Below are 20,215 nucleotides of genomic sequence, written 5' to 3'. Positions count from 1 at the left end.
TATTCTTTGGTTTAGCTTTACTGTTTTAAGGGGTGGTTTACAACACCATCAAAAAGGAAGGAGGTATCAGAGAATCACTTATTTACTAAGGAAACAAGAGTGTGCACTACACAAAGAAGCCAGGGACTCTAGATCAGAATGGAGATGTCCACCCAAGATAGTAAGTAGGATGCTCTCAGATTCTAATATAAAAGTGGCCACATCACATTCCTGTGATCAGAGTGGATGGATCATCTCGCTACCTAGCATCAAAACCTAGATTCTCTATTAAATAGTTAGGAAAGTTTCCTAAATACTGGATATTCTAGTTAGCACTGGGAATACCAAGATAGACAAGATAAATTTGGGACAGTCCCATGGAGTTTCAATTATCTCTTGCCATATGCATATGTTATCCTTGCACTGTCCTAACTGTGAAGGCCTTATTTTGCTCATCATTTTAATTACACTCCAAATCCTTGCACTGTGTATTAAAGATATGACTAATCTATATATAAAGATATGGCATGCTCTATAAAACAAATGGATAAAAACAATCACATGCATCAAAGAAACATTTTTTGCAACATTACAGATAGAAAATCATTCCCAGAAAGATTTTACATTGTGAAATCACTTCCTAAGAAGCTGGTAGTTTTTCTAGAGAGAGCTTCAAAAATAAAATTAAATTTAAAGTGAGTTACTAAGTTCTTGGGCTTCTTTTTAAAATCACATATGGGGTTGCTGTGTACAACCTGGTTAACTAATTCACTCTCCAAATTAAACCCATTCACCCCCTTTTTTGGTAGAATTAATTGTACTTTGTGACCACAAAAAGTTTGAAAAGCTGGATATGTTTCAAGGAATTCTTGTGGAAAGATTTTACCCAGATAAATCTGAAAATATACTGTAAATATACTGTATCCAACAACAAAAAAATTACATAATTTCCCCAAAGACTGTCAGCACTCTTGAATTTTGACCAGATATTTCTTCAAAGACGTTATACATTTCTTTAGCCAACTCCAGCAGGGTCATGAAAAAGCTTCCATTACTTGGGTTTCCTCATCTCAGAGGCAGTACTTGGTACTTTTCCCTCACAGACTGCTCTGAAGAGCTAGTGACCAAACATTCAAAGCATGGAAACTTTAGGAGCATGATATAGATATAATCTATCACTTTTCAGCCCTGTAATCATCTTTATTTTAATTCCAGGAGAACAGAAGACTCTTATTTTCTTTGTAAACCCAGTACCAATGCTGGCTAGTAAACTTTATCTAAACCAATCTCTAACATTCTCATACTCTTCTTTAGATTTCATAATGGAGCATTAATTAATGTGTTGTTTTAAATAAAATGTCTAATTGCTAAGAGAGGATATGGATAATTTTTAAATCTCTACCTGTCCACAGGCACCACCTTAAATGGTAAATTCCAGGAATAAAGAAGACACTGATCACAACACCTGAGTTGAATGAAAACGGGACAAGGGGAACAGGAGGAGCGGAAATATGCACTTGGATGGAACCAAAGGTGACATGTTCAAAGATTTAAAAAAAAAAAAAAAGAAAGCAGAGAATAATAAATTTATCAAAATTGCTGTGCTGTTGATGAATGCTGCTGCAAGAGCTTGCTGTTGATCATTCTGACTCAGCTTAATTTTATACTAAAATTCTTAGGAGTGCTGGCATTTTGTTTTGTTTTGATTCATTGTGTTTTCCACTCATAATGGTAAATAGCCATAGTTTCCCACCCCAAGCGTTCCAGAGTTGTGTTTCTCAACCCATTGCAATTGCTAAAGAAGACAAATGTCTCACATGGCAATGAAGAACAGGAATACACACATGCACACAAACGCACCAGAGTGAAGATTGCACAAGACAATATTTACTCACCACATGGGTGAAGGACTCTACCACTATCATTCTATTTATGGTAGAGACTCACTGATTTGAGTGTGTGGCAACTCAGGTTTGCAAAATGCTACCTTAGAATGTTCTTCCTTTTAAGATACTCATATATAGTTGCACATGCATTTATTCCAAAATATGGACTTTTTTTTTTATCTATGATTTGTTTTTGAGTTGGTGTGATTTGTTGCAGAGTTTACAGTTTAAATTTAACGAAGAAAATTTACTACTTGGGAGGAGGAAACATGACATTTCCAAGAAGCAGAAAGTGATAAGGATTATTTTCACCAACTTTTCACACCTGTCTTCATGCTCAAAACAAAATGAAAAGTTTTGGATAATTAGGTTTTATTCAGGAATTTCATGATACTCTCAGTTATACTTCTGCAAATATCCCTTTAGCAAAATTAAATAGCTGATAGAATAAAACAACCTTACATATATGTTTATATGTATATATATATTTACATGATTATGTGTATTTCCTGTCACTTTGTAGTTCAGGATGTTGCCCAATATTTATTTGTTTTTCTCAGAGAGATTTTATATTAACAATGAATGATTTACCAAAAAAAAAAAAAAAAAAAAAACCTCAAGAATTTGGCATTTTCTGTCAGTATTTCAAAACTTCAGTAACTTTTCATAGGGGCAGATGATATGATAGCATTTGTTAAATTACACGCTTATTTTTAGGCACAAACTTATACAACAATACAAATGGAGACATAAACATACAAACGTACAGAGTTAGTGAGTTCATCCAGAAAATTCCCTGATTGACCTCAAATATCACTTATACAATTCAAATTAGCCACTGGCTCTCTAAGCAGTATGTAACATGCTGAATGGACTTCTCAGACCTTATGTGAGTTTCTGTTATCTGGCATCAAATTAAATAGACTGGAGATAAACGCAGTTCACAAAGACAGGAAACTGCACATTCCTTCTGAATGTGATTACGGTGACTTCAGTTAACCTAACTGAAAGGTTCTAAATTTTCTTAAGGAATCAAAAGGAAAAATAAAACCTTGAAACTTTTTAGATATTTTGGTCAATATGTTGAGATGAATTAAAAAAATATTCACTTGCCATGTTTTGGGTAAATAGAAAATTAATCTCTCGAATTTGTTCTACAGGTAATATCTTTGTAACAGTTGCGCCAAGTCCTTGTATACATGTGTGGGAGCACGTACAGACACACGGTGACTCTCACAAATATACACACACAGAATGAGCAGGAGACACGATGTTTTACGGGCACAGAACTAGCTGACTGATCTGGGAAGTGCTGTTATTTTATAACACTTAAGAACATTGATCAGTTTAGGATTTTATTCAAAGTGGTATTTCACGTTTATGACACACAAAGATTTAGTAGACTTAACTTTTCTTTGGTTCGCATAAAGCCAGAGTCTTAAAGTTATTGCTGAAATATGCTTTGGATTTTTTTTTTTAATTTTACTAATAAGTTCTGCTAACAACCTCTTTGAGAAGAGAATTCTGGGTGACTTAGAAATCCATCAGTAGCACATTTCTTTATTAACACTGTTTCTTTTATAAGTTTGTTTATTTTAATACTATTTTTCCTTACATGATAAAAAAAAAAAAACTTGAAAATAAAATGCACAAGTGGAACAAGCAGTGATTGGCTGACACCCCACGGCCAAGGGCAGGCTCCAGCAGGCTCGGAGTAGCAAGGTCATCACAGTATGGTGCATAATGGAGCATCATATTAGAGTGGAATTCAGCCAAACACAGTAATGTATGGATGTAGACGCATCTGAAAGAAGGAAAATAAAAATTTATGCAGGTAAAAAAAAAAAAATGCGATGAAGAAATTTTCCCCAACGTCTTATGCCCAATTGGAGTGCTCTGGAAGAGGCTTTGGAGCAGAGAATTTTTATTTGCAAATTATGTGTTTGTACATAATAAATATGCTCAGGGGGTGGGGGGAAGTTAACTTGTCACATGATTCCTACTTGGAAGCTTTAATAGTTTTTGTTTGTACACAGGATTAGAGTTCAATACAAACATCACTAAATTCCTGAAAATAAACCTTTATTCCGCCTTTAAAACATTAATTCACCAGAAGTGATAATTAAGATTAGTTTTGGTGGTTTCAGCTCAATTCTTCTTGGAATGTGATTTCTCCCACAACACTAATGCTAAATAAAGCACTATGTAATGTTCTGAAACAGAGTCCCTGCTTTAGAAAAGATTCTGAGGGCTTTTAAAATAAATAGGAAAGAAAAGCAAAGCTGACTCAAGATATATATGAACAGATCTTACTATTTCTATAGACTCACAGTAAATGAATGGATGAGAGGCTTGGTATAGTCTAGAAAGTGGTTATATACAGCTTACCCATAAGTGTTCTAAACAATTATTACACTAAATTTCCTATATAACCTCCACTATCACCCTTACCCTAGAAAAGAAATGATGTTAAATTATCTAATAGTATTGGGGCTATGAAGCCATGGTTTTGTCACACTATATTCATTTTAAAAATAGTTCAGATTACATTCTTGAAATTCATAAATTCAACCATTTATATCTTTTCTATATTCAAACTTAAAATGTAAAAGAAGCAATAGAACTGGAAATAAATAAAAGTCACATTCTTATGAAAATTTTCTGAAAATAAATTTAGAGGAAAAATAGTTCACATTTGCAAGCTAAGGATGCTGGTAAAGTAAAATACATCTGTATAGTTGGCAACATGCAAAGAAACATAGAATCAAAAAGGAGTCATCAACATTGATAGCAAAGGAAAAAGATCACCCTAATTTGATATGTAGAAAACTTCAAATATGTATAGAAATTTTTGGCTAATTTCCATTTAAACTATGTTTTATTGAGGATATAGTAAATATTACATAAGAGTTACAGAATTATCATTATTCTGCAAAAATCTTATCAACCTGTTGAATATATGCTCTGAACCACAATGTCACTTTAATGTATGTCATCAATTATCATACAAATAGTAATTTCTTACAAAGAAATATTAATTTCTTTTAAAATTTTGTAAAATTGAATTATAATTTCCTAGATTACAGAAAAAAATCAAAAGCAAAATACTACTGTAAAACTGAGATTTCATAATCAAATATATATCGATACATTATAAATAAATCTCAACAGATTTCTGTCTCTATTGATAAATATAAAGTTAGAGAAATTACTCTTTTTCTTAGCTGTAGTATGATAAATAGAAAAGTTCAATAAACTCTGCCTTCTATAACTTGCACTGTAGTTCACCTTATATCCCTGTTATTCTTGTGATCTTAATCAAATTACTTTTTTTCCTACTATACCTCAGTTACCTCCTATTTATAATGAGGGGACTGGCTTGATTGATAGCTTTGTAATTCTAAAGTTTGATGTCTCTAGTGATTTTAGATACAGACATTAAGCAGCTGGTTGCGGCATATTTTAATTTGGCTTTGTATATATTTAAAGTTTAAATATTTCCACGTACAAGATAAAAGCCTATAAAAGCCTAACGGCACTTTTGTTGACTTATATGCATTTGTTTATATGCAGGGAAGAGAGAGAGACAAAGAGTGAAAAAGAAATTGCGATAAATACCGTCTACATACCTTTGCACATATGAGACAAGTAAGACAAGACTTACTCAAAGATAGAAAGATATGAAAGAATGACTTTGTTTTTTTAATCAAGCTACATTATTTACTTAGAGTCTTTAAATTGATTTTGTGGCCTTACAGCTAAGTCACACATTGGCTTAGGATAAATTTGAGGTAGGGTTCAAATTGTCTTACTAGACTTGCATAAAAATTTGCATATTCATTCATATCAAATCAGTGGACAATCCTTTTCTTATTTCATAGACATCCAGAGAGCCAGGTAACCCTACTTTACTAGATGACTAAAGACATGATCTAACTTTTATCAGTTATTAGCCTCTTGGCTATACTATCAAGCCAAATATCATAAAAATCACCAAATAGTGAGATTTATTATGCTTCTTGAAAGTGTCCTTAGTTATAGATAAATGAGCCATATTGTAGAAAATATGCCTGTAGAATTAAAACTGGAAGCTATGGTTGGCATCACTATGTAAATGTTTTTCCACTGCAATATATATGTTAAAATATAAATATACAAATCATTTAATATTTAGCTTTCTTAGTGCTTAGAATTTTAATAGATGATTGAAAGTCATCCATTTGCTTCCAAAATGGAAGTAATGTTAAAAAATAATATCTGCCATATTTTCTTCCTAGGTATATAGTGAGTATATTGAACACAATTTGATCAATTAAGGAGAACATTATTCAGACTACATTGAGCAGTTCCTTGCAGAGGGAAAACTGTCAGTGGAGTAAACATGAATTTTTTTGGAGTATTTCATGATCAGCTACAAATGGATTTTTAAATGAATGTTTATTCAGGATATGTCCTCTATACGCTTGCCAAAAATAAAGTACCTTACTTTCCATTTACTAAATACAATAAAATTTTTACTTCCAAATGCATTATCTAAATAACAGCATGGCAAGGATAAGCCCAACAGAATTTGAGACAAATAAACCAAGGGGCAACTGTACTTTTATATATTATCAATGAATCTTTTGGAATTATATTAATTTTTAAAGAGAATTTTAAAAATACATAATACACATACACTGGAAATTTGAAAGGAAACAGAAAAACCGGAATACTTCTGCCTTGATTTTACAAATCAAAAGCACCTCTCAACTTCCAGGTCACAAACCTGAACCCACCACCAAGACCAGTTTTACCAAGCAAAGGCAGCATGAAATGAAAAAGCAGATTCTTAATCTAAATAATGTTGTCCATGGTCCACATTTTGCTCAAATAAATATATTATTTAGTAGAAAGCAAAGAGTTTTATTTGAAATGCAAAGATCTGAACTATGAAAGCCTGGACAATATCATGTTTTTCTAAGGTGTGAATTTCAAAAAAAAATTTTTTTTCAACACCTCTACAACACAACTTTCCTAGATTCCGCTAAAGAATAACAATACAAGTTTGATTTTAATGTCCCTTGAGCCTGTAAAAGCAAGCCAAGAAGAAGGGGATAGGGTGAGCATTATTTATAAACTTTTGTTTCTACAAAGCTGCTTAACTTACTGTAATGTAGGCATTAATAAAATTTAGGAGCAACACTTCAAAATGCCTAATTCTCATGAAAATAAGAACACTGTAAGAGACATCATTTCCATCCTACCACAAGTAAAGAACTACATGATTAGGCAGTTCAAGAATATTATAAATAACGTGTAGTCTTTATCTTACATAAAATCTCAGATTTTTTAATTAACTTTTAAGGTAAAAAAATGAAAGACAATGACCTTCACGTTTTACACAGATAAATTCATGATCAAAGGGGGGAAATTGTGACTAAGCCTTATTTTCTCTTTTTAATGTCATGTTTAATCAAAACAAAATACATTTGGGCCACTGTGTAAAATCTAAAGGTACATATTTTTTTTCAAAATAAAAATAGGAAATTACCTATTTATGACAAAAACAAAAATCAGAACAGAAAAGACACTTTTTTATATCAGATACCTAAGCAGAATGTAACTCTGTAAATGGATCTCTTGGCCCTAACCGTAATATTGAGAAGATGAAGCTATCAATTACTATTACTAATTATATTAAGGGTAATGTATTTCATTTGCCTCTGTTTCAGGTCAGCTCTTTATTGTGGTTAAAACTTTATACATCTTTTGGATTCCTAAAGACATAGAAGTTTCCAAAGTGACTTTTGACAAATGAATGATTTGTTCCAATAGCTTTGTAGGTTTTCTCTTTGGATATATGAATTTCTTTGCTCAGTTAAGAGACTAACACCATACATTAGTTTATTTATAAGCATATCACTTTGCCTTTTAAACAGGATGCCAACAGCCTTGATATTGGCTGTTTTAAATATTCAAGAACATAGAGCTAACCCCATTTGATGAGCCAAATGAAACTAAAGTGACAGTAGAGAACATATGAGGTGTTTGCATAAGATAGCTAAAAATCTGCCACTTGATAAGTCCACTCAAAATACACAATTTAGAATGCAAATGCTATTCAGCCACAGGACATCAGGTCCTCTTAGGATGGCAGCTAGAAGAAAATATTCTCCAGAAAGATCGCAAAAGTTACTGTTTTCTAAACAAATTTCTGAGGATCTCAATTAATTTATGGGTGTTCATGAGTAATTTTATAAATGTGCTGTTATTTTAATTGGGATGGTCCTTATTTACAAACCTGATGAAAGCACTGAAAACCAAAACAACAACCTCCTCCCAACTCTAGGTAAAATAATACCATGACAAATACAAGCTTTCTACTTGTTAAATTTCAGATGAAAAGAAATAAGGCAAGTTCATAGGCATCAAAAGACAATTTCAAAAGCCATTTAATACAACAGAGTTCAAGCTGTACTCTTGAATTCTTTGATAATTAGATATAAAAGCATATCAAGTCTGTATCTCCTTATCCAAATAGTCACAGTTAAGTATTGTATATGGAAAATATTTATATAAGAAACCAACTTTTTAAATTACGAAGGCAATAAGAATTATTATCTCTATTCTATCGTATCTTTAATGAGTCCATCAATAACACCTTTAATGAGGTTATAAAATGACTTTTTTTCTTTGCCTTAATTCTCAAATCCCATATATCACACACAAAGCATATTTTAGAGAAAAATTATGATGAAGCTATTTGAGAGCCACAAGTATGTTTCTTGGGGTGAGTTCTGGAAGGAAGAAATATATGATGCTTCATTAGCAGAGTTGCTACAGCAGTAGATAGAAGAGTTTCCAAAAGATTTTATTTGCTGTGTGCCAAACTTTGGTGGGTGAAAACTCTGTGAGAAATACATATAATATACAAGTAGAACTTTCAAAACTAAATCTTACATATTTTGAAGTTCATGTCAGAATACACTTTTTTTTGACTCCACATTTCACTGAGAAACAACTGTCAAATATTGCAATGCATCCAAAGTATCCTGCACACAAACATCAACCTGTTTGTTGCTTGGCTTAAAAAATGAAAGGTTCATGCAGTTTACTTCTGCCTATAAATTTTTAATACCAAACACGAACAAGGCAAACAATGATTGCATATCCTTAGCGATATCTAAATATTTGTTAAATATATGGAAGTATTAAAAATGTAACCTTGCATAACATTTGCATATCATTACATTATTTTAGACCGGCATTTTTGTCAAAGTATCTCATACTTGATACTGCATTTGCATGAATCAGCATTCACTTATCTGTTTAATCCTGCATGATGTGTAGCATAGTTAAAACTTTTACAATGTGATATTTGCACAGATACCAGAGTAACTTGAGAAATTTTCTCTCTGGATGCAATTATCCACTTACTACTCACAAAAGAAAATACTTTCAGGTTAAAGCTAAGCATCCAATCAACAGGTACATGTTTATTCTGGAAGCAGAAAAGGTAGCATGAATTACAGCTGAAGTACAAAGAGTAGTCCTGAACACTGTCTACTGTGATTATTTTCTTTGGTAGCTTAGTACATGTTGGCCTAACCTGCAAAATACAATAGTGCATCTTGTGAAGATCACCTCTACTAAATGAATAGTGAATAAATTAACATTTTTCCCTGCTAATAAAATTTCAAATCATAGTTTTAAAAGAGAGAAGACAAAACCTTGCTGAAGATGCTCTGTCTCGGAGTTTTTAGCTCTCTCTGGGATATTTAAATATATTTGGGAGGCATCTTACCTGTTTGCTGTACTTGTTATTGGTTTGACAGCTGTACTCAGAGCAGTGATCTGATCCAATTGAAATGTTGTCTCCTGCTCCCACAAATGTGTTGGCGGGTGGTAGATCTTGTACGGCCTGATGTTTTTTTCCTGCAGTTGGTGATTGGGGGTGAAGCTGGACAGTAGGCAACGGGGAACTAGATTTATAATGCCTGGCCAGGTCAGGACTGCCAGGCCCCCCGTTTACGGACCGGTATCGCCCCATGTTGGGACTGTCTGACAGCTTCTCATTGACACTATCATACCTCTGTCCATTTGGTTTAGAAGCTTCTACAGTCACAATGCTGCTGTAGAGAGGCTGCTTAGATTTTTTGTTTTTCTTGTCTTTTTTAGGCTTTTTAGATTTGTCATGCTGTTGGGGTGTAAAAAAGTCTTCATGATCCTTTTTGCCTGCTTCATAGCCATTTTTGTTTTTGGACCGGCAGTACCTTGCCATCACTACAATTAAGATGATTAGAATCACTGTCATAATTCCAGCAACCACCCCAATGACAATACTGAGTCTCTGTTTGCTAATTTCATAGCTTGGGTCACCAGCTATATCCTGGGTGAGTGGGGTGTGCAAACTTCTGACTATCTGGGAGTCAATCACAGTTGCATTAGAAACACTTTCATTGACAAACACATGCACCAGAGTCGTGGTGGACTGGGAAGGCTGCCCGCTGTCATTCACTTGCACAACCAACCTATGCAAGCCATAGTGCTTTTGGGTGAGTTTTCCCACTAGGGAAACCACACCACTGGTGGAGTCAATCTCAAACAGCTTGAAGGGATTCCCTCCCACAATGCTGTAGTTCAGGTCTGCATTGATGCCATCGTCACTATCTGTTGCCAACACTGTCGCTACTACTGTCCTGACATTACTTGAAGGTGGCAGTAAAGTGTAAGAAATGTTTCTGGGCAGGGTAACTGTGGGAGCATTGTCATTCTCATCCATCACAAAGAGAGAGACAGTGGCTGTGGCCGACCTGGGAGGATCTCCCCCATCCACGGCCTTGACTCTGAATGTGTAAGTAGTCTGATGTTCCCGGTCAAAAGACATTGTGGAGTAAATGGTCCCTGTGTCATTTTCAATGGAAAAAATGTTACTGTTCTCCTCTATATACAGGCTCATTTCTGCATTGCGCCCCTTGTCAGCATCCATCACTGTGACCATCCCCACGGGGCTGTTGGGCTGCAAGTTTTCCTTCACATAAAAGGTGAAGACGTCCTGCATAAACTTAGGGTCATTGTCATTTTTGTCAGCCACCTGCACAATCACTGTGGTGCTGCCCTGCAGCACGGGGATGCCTTTGTCTTTGGCGTTAACTTTAAACTCATACCTGTCAGTCTGCTCGCGGTCCAGCACGGTATTGACGAGGATGTCCCCAGAATCAGGATCTATGGCAAAGATCCCCATCACGGAGGAGTCGAGGGAATAGGCAATTTCTGCGTTTTTCCCGCTGTCGGCGTCTGTCGCCAGCACCGTGGCCACCCTCTCGCCAGGAATGTTGTTCTCCGGAAAGTAAACCTCCACCACCGACTGGCCAAAGACGGGCGGGTTGTCGTTGGTGTCCCCCACCTTGACAATCAGAGAGTTGTTGCTGGAGAGGCTGGGGCTGCCGGAGTCCACCGCCACGATGACCACGTTGAACTCCCTGGTGGTCTCATAGTCCAGAGGGGCGGAGGTGTGCAGAAAGTACTTTTTCTTGTTCTGGTCGCCCTCTGTGTCACTGGCTGGCTTGAGCTGGAAGGGCACGTCGCCCACCACGGTGCAGGTGACCACTCCGTTCTCGCCTTGGTCTCGGTCGGACACCTGCACCAGGGCAATGGGAGTATCGACCAGAACGTCCTCGGCCACGTTGGCCACCCCGTCCTTGAGCGGGATCCGCCCGATCTTGCGGATTTCAATCGACGGCACATTGTCGTTCTCATCCTTGATGTTGAGCACCACCGTGGCCTTGTCGGTCTTGGGGGGCTGCCCGCGGTCGCGGGCCATGACCGTGAAGCGCAACTGGTTCACCTCCTCGCGGTCAATTCGGTGCAGGACGCTGAGCCAGCCCGACGTCTCGTCCAGGCGCAGCAACCGCCTCACCGACTCGGTGGCGGCCCCGAACACGTACTCGATCTGCCCGTTGACCCCCACGTCCAGGTCGGCGGCACGCAGCTGCAGAATGGGGGTCCCGGGGGCGCTGTTCTCTGCCAGGTCAGCCTCGTACACGCTCTTCTCGAAGCGGGGGCTGTTGTCGTTCACGTCGGTGATGAGCACCCGCAGGATGGCCTGGGACGAGCGAGGCGGGTCGCCCCCGTCGCGCACCCGCAGGGTCAGCTCGTAGGAGTCTCGCTGCTCGCGGTCCAGCGCCCCCTTCACGATCAGCTGCGGCTGCTTCTCGCCATCCGGGGTGTCGGCCACCTGCAGTTCGAACACGCTGCTGCGGCCGCCGGGGCTGGTCCCGCCGCCGCCCTCCGGCGCGTCCAGCCGCCTCTTGGAGCCGCCGGGGCCCCCGCCGGGCGCGCCGTTCCCGCCGCCCCCGGGGTAGGGGGCGCTGTCGGCAGGCCCCGCGCGCCGGCCCTCGCCCCCCGCGCCGCCGCCCCCGGGCTCCTGGAGCAGCTCGTAGCGCTCGATGCCGTTGCGGCCGAAGTCGCGGTCGGTGGCGGTGGGCAGCAGGTAGAGCGTGCCCACCGGCCGGTTCTCCTCCACCGTGAGCGTGAGCACGGGCGACGGGAAGGTGGGCGTGTTGTCGTTGATGTCCAGCACGATGACCCGACCCTCGAACAGGTCCACCCAGCTCTGCGAGGGCCCGATCACAGACACCTCGAAGTCCAGGAAACACTCGTTTTCGTCGAAGATCATCTGACACTGGGGCAGCTTCTCGCGGTCGATGCGCCGCTCGCTGGTGCTCAGCTCGCCGGTGAGGTTGTCGATCTTCAGGTACTCCGAGCCCGACTCGAGGCTGAAAGTCACCTCCCCGGAGCCGGTCACGATGCCCAGGTCCGAGGCGACGTTGCCGATGCGAACGTCCGCTGGGCCCTCCTCGGCCAGGCGGTACCGGAGGAGTTGCTTGGCGGCCGCCAGGCTGAGCGAAAGCGGCAGGAGGAGACAGCAGCCCAGGCACCAGCCGCGCGCCCATCCCGTGGTGCGCATCCTCAGCATCTTCTCCTGCTGCTGCTGCTACTGCTCCTTCTGATCACAGCCCCCCCGGGCTCCCCCCTCCTCTGGGGCCGGCCGCCTGCCCTCCTCCGGGTCCTCGCCCCTCTCCGGGAAACGAAGACGCGAGAGGGGGGGGGCAAAAAGCAGGGCGCAGAGTCGACCCAAGGGGAACGGCGGAAGATCCTTCTTTTTTTCCTCCTGCTTCTTCCGAAAGTTATTGTTTCATAATTCATGCAATGGGTGCTAATCGCCCGCTCGCCAGCCGCCGTTCAGTCGCAGTACTCACAGTTCACGGGACACTGCGCGCCGCGGGCTCGGAGCCCCCCCCAGAGTCATCCCCGCGGCGGGCGGAGAATCCCGGGCTCGCGTCCCCGCACCGTGGGACGTGGCCGCAGCCGCTCCGGCTTGGCGGGCGGCGGAGCCGGGAACCCGCGGGGCGCGCGCGAGCCTGCAGCCTCCGAGCCTGCCAAGCCCGCTCGTCTTTGCTGCTGCTGCTGCTGCTGCTGGAGTGGAGTCCAATTCACGTTGCAGCCACTCACTCTAGACCCAGCTTCTGCTCCCGCTGCCTGGACAAACGTGAGGCGCTTGCGGCACGAGGTGTCGGAGTCAGCAACAAGCCAGTCTCAACTCCGACTTCGCTCGGCTTAGCGGGAGAACCAGTCCACTGATCTAGAATGAAAAATCCCCGCCAGGTCGCTCCGGGCACCGTGCAGTGGAGACCACGCGCGTCACAGGGCGATCCGCGTCCGGGTTCTCCCCGCGCGCCAAACAGCAGCCCGAGCCATCTTCAGAGACGCCCAGAGAGTCAGTCCCTTCTCACCCCCGAGAGCTCGGGTTTCTCTTTTTTTTTCTTAACTCTGCGCAAGGTCATTAGTCACGAAGCCGCCGCCTGAAACCGCAGCAGCCGTTCGCCCGCGGGGGCGAAGGCTGAGCCGTGCGCACCGCGCGGTGCCCAAGTTTGGGTTTGCAGCCGCAGAGTCCGTGCTTTCCCTCACCTGCATTCGGCCCGCAGGTCGGAGCAGTGGGATCTGCAGCGCTGTGCGCGATTCGGGGAGGAGATTGCAGCCTCTCTCTCCCCGCTCCCTCTCGATCCCTCCCCTCTCTCCCTCTGGCTTCTCTCTCCTCCCTCCTCCTCGTCCCTCCTCCCGCCTCCCCTACGCCTTTCCCCTTCTCCCACTCTCTCCGGCACGCTCCCGCCCCTCCCAGCCAGTCCCGAGGCAGGCAACTCGAGCAGAACTTGAGCCCTTTGCACTTCAAAGGTGAGCGAACCGGCCTCGGCGCGCAGGCGACGCTGGCTTGGCTGAAGCGCCGGGCCGGGCTCCCCCCACGGCAATTAACAAAGATGCCCAATTTTGTCCGGATTTCCGAAGAAAAGCCAAAGGCACTACGGAGGGTGGTGGAGGGAGGCGGGAGGTGGAGTCAGAGACAGCTGCCAAGTAGCTTAAAAAAAAAAAAAAAAAATCCAGTTCGCCAAGGGGAGAAAAAGTGCCAGTCAGTTGTTGCCTCGGAAGTGCCCTGGCACGGAGGGTGAATTCCGCAGTTGTCTCGTCCCCTTTCGCGTCTGGGAGAGTCTGGTGCGGGCGCTCCAGCCGCCGCTGGAGCTGCCACGGCTCAAAGACGCTGACCCGCCGGCGGGGAGCTCCCGCTCGCCGGCCTCAGCCGGGAACCCGCAAGTTTGCCCAAAGTGGTGGTTGTGGCCGGGAGCTCACTGGCTTGCTCGCGGCGCGAGCTTGTGGCTGGAGCTGCTGCAGCGGCGGTGGCAGTCGAGCCTCCAAAACTACACACTGGCTGAGAGGGCGGGGGGCGCGCCGGGGGTCGGGGGAGCGCGGCTGGAGCAGCACCAGCCCGCCGCCGCGCTCCGGAAAGCCCAGCTCCGGCTCCGGAGGCCACTCGGAGTGCGCTCAGCTCAGCCACCCCCTCACCCGCTTAAGCCAGAACCTGCCCCCACCCCTCCCGGCGCGTGCAGCCAGCCGCGCTGGGGTCGGGGCACTTGCTCGCCTTCCCTGGCGCTGGTAAATTTCCTGCTCGCTCCGACTAATGCCGAGTGCGTGCGTGAGAGCGCTGGAGCGGGCACCGGGAGACGTGGTTCCTTCTCCTGCCCCCCGCCCCCTCAGACCGCGTTCCCCACCGTCCAAGTGTCACCAGTTGGCAATTTAGCATCTTGGTGAGGGCACACTTAACGGTGGCCAGGGGTGCCCTGCGTGCGCCCAGAGAGCCACGCTGTTAGGAGAAACCATGATGGGCTGCAGTGCTGAAGAAAGAACGTCAAAGTCCACCGAGAGCGAGAGAGGGATCCTTTTTGGGGATCGGTGACTTCGGAGGCCTGGAACTGGGGTTGGGGGCGGGGGGTGGGGGGTACTTGTCTTTGTTTAAATCTTTGGCATTCCTGCCATCGTGCTTGCTTAGGGGGGGGTAAACCTTGGGGGTGTGTGTGTGTGTGTGTGTGTGTGTGCGCGCGCGCGCGCGCGCGCCTAGGGAATAAACACATGTTGGAAGTCTCGATATTATTTTCTGAGCAGAAACCTGCAGTCTTTAGTAACTGGCAAAGTATAGCGTCACCTATCTGGATAAAAGGGAAATAAACTTTAATGGCAACTTTGTCTACCAAAGTGTCCCTAGCTCCTTTTCTCTCTCCTTCTTTTGACTTTGTGCCACCTAGTTGTGCATGGTATTCCCCCAGACGAGGCTTCCCCAAAATTTCAGTGGGGGGTCCCCGAAGCCCGCCTCAGCCGATTTCAGCTCTGGTCATGTTTTCTAAACTGTAACCAGTTTTAACCAGCTGTTAAACCAGGGGAAATAGCGAGAATTACTGGGTTGAGGGGGGGCAACAGCTATTTGGATAGGAAGAGGGGCTGATGCTAGGATTTCATTAGTCCTCACTTCGTCTGCCCAAGCTACAGCGACTCCCTCTAAAGGGGAATTCAATGTAAAAAGAAGAAAAAAGAAATCTGCCCACAATTGGCATCTTTGCCTTCACGAGACCTGTGTGAGGAGGCAGAATGATTTAAACAAGACAAACACCAATAAAGTCTGCGAGCAGATGTCAGCACGCGGTTGCTTGGGCGAGCGCAGCCAGCAGGAATGGGGGCCGGCGGGGGCGGGTGGTGGCCGCGATTTCCAAGCTCTTCCTATGGGGGATCGCAGAGCTGGAAGGGTGTGTGGTAAGTGCCCGGGCGCTAGCGAGCATTTTCCAGTCAGCTAAAGCAGCAGCACTCGCTTGGGCAGCTCCTCCTCTTAGGCAGGCCGGGAACCCGGCCTCCCTTCACTTACACAGCCCCCCACCCCACCCCCCAAGTCACCGCCGCGCCAGCCTCTCCGCTCTATATCTGCAGCATCAGCTAGAAAAGCCCGGCGCGCAGACTCAGTGCGCACCGCCGCAGTCTGGAGCCGGGGAGGGGGACCCGCGCTGCAGCGCCTTCGCGGTCGTCTAAGTGCGGTAAAGCCAAAGCTCCTTTATATTTTGGCAAAATGATTTATCAGGACTCGAGCCTCCCCCGACTCCCGCCTCCCCTTTTTTTCCAGGGTCCAAGGCGAAAGAGGGACACCATCTCCACTCCACAGCTTTGCGCCCGTGCATTCCGATGCTTGGCAATATGGTGCAGAACACTCACTCCCCTCGCCGCCTTTTGCTAAGATTTTGCAAACTTCAGGCAGTCGCGTGGGCAGCAACGCTGTGCACCCACTCTTCCCTCACCAGACCATAAACTTGAACAGGCCCCTGCGCACCTTCAAGCGTTCGCTCCCCGAGGCCGCGCGCGCTCTCCAGGCGCACGCGAGCGAGGAACCAAGGGGTGGGCGCTTTTCCCCAGCGCCCTGCAAATTTCTTCCCAGATGACGGGAGGATGCAGAGCGTCCTTCACAGTGGAGTGGTTTCCTCATTGCGAGCAGGAGGTAGTCTCCAGCCCGCCCTCCCTACTCAGCCCTACCAACTCCGCCGCCAAGCCCAGCCAGCGTGGGAAATAGGTCCGACGTGTGCGGCATGGAGAGCAGCGCAGCCAGACTGCCGGGCGGGGTAGCCGGCCTCCGGGCTCGCCTCCCTCCCCCTGCAGCCCGGGGCTCTGACCTTTCAGCCAGACCAGCCTGCACGCGGCCTCGGCGGCGGCTTTGCCCTGCAGAGCGGTTCTAGGGACGCAGAGCGAAATAGGCGGGGCGGGGTGGAAGCCAGGTTAGGGGAGCCGCCGGGGTGCCCTGGCCGAAGTGGCGGCTTCCAATCCTCTTCCGCCCCCAGTCTGGGGACTGACACTCCAGCCTCCCGCCTGCGTGGAGATGAATGGAGGCGAGAAGCCGCCTTCCCCACCCCCGCCCCATTTCCGCAGTCTTGGAGCTGGTGTCACAAGTGCTCAGCAATTTCATTAAATGCAACCGGGGGACTTAATCCCCCCGGGTCCCAGACCTCTCCGAGGGAATGCGAGATCCGGCTTCGCTCCCACCCACAAACCCCGCCCGGCTTTTCAGACCCCGGGCTGCATTTGTCTTTTCAACCAGAGAGGAGAGGGTTCAGAAAGAAATGGGATCCAAAGTGTAACCGGCTGCAATAAATTAAAGAGCCCGCGCCGGCTGGTGCCGGCTGCGGCCGCCACCACGGTTGCTGCTGCTTTGGCGGCCTGCAGGGAAGGCAGAAGAGAGATCAGTCTCCAGAAGCCTGCATTGATCAGTGATAGGACGTCATCTCTGTAGGAAACAAGATGTTTGAGGGAGTGTTAAAATGTTGGGGGTCTTTTTCTAGCCCCCACCCCTCTTTTTAAAGGACAATGAAAAGGAGAGCCCCTTTGAGACCAAGGTATAAAAAATGAAATTGGTTATAGAAATAACATTACGTTCTGAAAGATATTTAATAAAAAAACTTGGCCGACGATTTCTTCTTTGCCAAATAGCCTATCCCACACTTCCAGTATTGGGTAGTTTCTTTCTTTTATTTACCTACTAAACCTGCTTTCTCCGCACTGCTTTGCCATTAAAAAATTTCAATGACTGAGCTGAAAAATAGCATTCAGGGTCTGGGATGTAGTTTCAGCCTCAAGAAAAGACGGGAAGAAAAGTCACAACGAAAACAAAAGTTTGTGGGTAAGAATGTAAGGAAGTAAGTGCCGGGGATATGATGTCGGCGGGGTGGGGGGGGTTCATTTATTATAGAGCCTGTATTCACAATAATAGAAGAAAAAGGTTAAATACAGTAAACATGATAGCCAGTTCTGGAAAGAAATATAAAGCGTTTGACGGGAAGGGAGAAAGTGACTCAAGAACTCCACCAAGGGACAAACAGAGGAAATGACACCCCTACTTCTAATCCATTGACCTTTCTTTCATCCTTTTAAGAAGGGAGCTCTATATCCATTTACCTATGTGCAGACATTGCTATGGAGGTGTTCATAAGCAATCTTCTCTCTAACTATTATTGGTAAATTTGATACTGAAGTTTTCTTTTCTAATTAGCAGAAATAATTGCTCTTTGAACACATTGCAAATAGTAAATATAAGCTGTGCATTAATTATTGTTGTATAGCAAGCGCGATTTTGATCCATGGGCCTGTGAAAAACTTTGGTGTATATTGCAACCTTAAATCCGTGCTCATAGTGTTAACGTGTGTAGTAGACTCAAATGGCTAAATTATTCATTGCAATAACAGACTTTTTGATGGACATTAAGAACTCAGCAGTTTAAATAAGGAAACCACAGATTTCCTTTTAAGCAGGTAATAACTGCTGGCATAAGTGATTATTTAATTGGTCTCCAGCCAAAAAAATAAAACCAGTTGTGCTGTTTAAATGTTATACAAAGCCATGCATTGTAATTTATCAATAAAAGAAGAACACTCGTTCAGAACTAAAATAAGTTGATTCTTTCTGCCTATTGGATAATTATAGAATATTCCCACAGTGTTTGTTAGTATACAGAATATTTCTAGAGAAAAAGAAAATTATCAAGATAATTTTAAATGGTTTTCTAAATATTAATTAATAAGCTGTGCAATTTGCTAATTTAGAGTGTTTTCAGTTTTAGAATGATTTTCACTTGAAGCTCAGCATATACTGACAGTTGATTTTTTTCCAAGCTCTAAAATTTTAAATGTCAAAATTTATACATTATAAAACAGGCTCCTGGAGGCGGAGGAAGGGTTAGGGTGGAAATAAGGTGGGGAGATGGCCCAATGGTTTTAGGTAAAGGACTATGGATGCTTAGAGTGATGGGTGTGGTGAGTGATGTTTATACATCTGAGGAAGTGTGAATTTATTCCTCTAAATCATATACAGTGTGGTGAACCAAGGTTACCTCAATTAAAAAAATATGCAATACAGGGCCTCCCTGGTGGCCCAGGAGTTAAAGACACATCACTATAGCCAGCCACTGAAGCAAGAGTTCAATCCCCAGCCAGGGAGCTACCCACATGGCTCAGCAGACCTCTCCTGTCTTGCCAGCTGCTCCCCTCAGCAGTGTATTTCAGTCAGTCTGCCTGTTCTGCTCCCCATTCTGTCTCTGGTGAATCTTCTCACATCCCACACCTCTGGCCTACAATCCAGTTCTTGTATGTATAAATAAATATGTCTTTTAAAAAATAACAAATACGCAATACAGCACAGGTATTTAATTTATGCTGTACACACACATATATATATATGCACGTACATACACAGTCATTACTAACATTGTCTTTTATACCATATAATATATGGATTTTTCCAATTTTACATCAAATTTTGTACATTTGCAAAAGTCTTAGCATGCAAGGAAGCATAATAATATTTTGAAATATCTGGGTGAGTTTTTGGAAAAGTATCCTTGCTAGATAAAAACAGCTTATGGCCGCCAGAAGCTGTTTCCTGTCGCTATCCATGGTAAAAATCCAACATGCCAATGTCCTTTGTAGCATGAACTTGAGACATGTTGTATATCTTTACTACTCTGGCAGGATATATCAAAAGCTGCTATAAATGATGACTTTTAAGCTAGATATTAAGGATTTTTTTTAAAGCATCATTATAATGACTTGTATGAATGTATTGCTGAAATAAATGACCTTTCTTATCCTAAGGATGCCTTAAGAAAATGATAAATTAACTTTCTAAGTTTTAACCCCTAACTATGTTGACCTATATGACCACTAGATCACTTCTTCCATTAATTATCAAAGCAGACAGTACTAATCTTTACTGACCGTACTTAACCCATTGCATTTAGAGAATACAAAAATGTGGAATGTTTCTAGAGTGCATAATATAGTAAATTTGACTGACTGTTTTAGCAGCATTGAATTGTCTAATGATAGATGCTGATCCTTATATAATAACCACTGAAATCTGTCCCCAAATATTTCTAGGCCTACGGTAGGATTGCCCTTCTTGGTCCACTTGTGGCTAAATGAGGCCACTAACTAGGTCTGGGTAATGGTGAGTG

General features: G+C 43.6%; 1 protein-coding gene across 10 annotated transcripts in view; it reads right to left on the bottom strand.

Moving 5' to 3' along the window:
* The window catches only part of PCDH7 (protocadherin 7), a 410,012-nt gene extending 396,087 nt beyond the window's left edge, over positions 1 to 13,925 (bottom strand). For 8 of the 10 annotated variants that reach the window (XM_054688315.1, XM_054688316.1, XM_054688321.1 and 5 more), the window contains exon 1: positions 9,652 to 13,212. In XM_054688315.1, coding sequence (XP_054544290.1) covers positions 9,652 to 12,825 — 3,174 coding nt within the window. In that variant the 5' untranslated portion in view covers positions 12,826 to 13,212. Of the gene's footprint in view, positions 1 to 2,468; positions 3,670 to 9,651 lie in introns of those variants that run through there. The other 2 variants (XM_037530307.2, XM_054688314.1) reach the window with 2 other exon arrangements.
* Positions 13,926 to 20,215: the final 6,290 nt, after the last annotated feature.

The sequence above is a fragment of the Talpa occidentalis genome, unplaced genomic scaffold (assembly GCF_014898055.3).
Source record: "Talpa occidentalis isolate TD23 unplaced genomic scaffold, MPIMG_talOcc4v2.1 talOcc4.6, whole genome shotgun sequence".
In the NCBI taxonomy this organism is placed as follows: Eukaryota; Metazoa; Chordata; class Mammalia; order Eulipotyphla; family Talpidae; genus Talpa; species Talpa occidentalis.
Note: the sequence above shows the minus strand (reverse complement) of the source record. Positions and strands in the feature narration are given on the sequence as shown.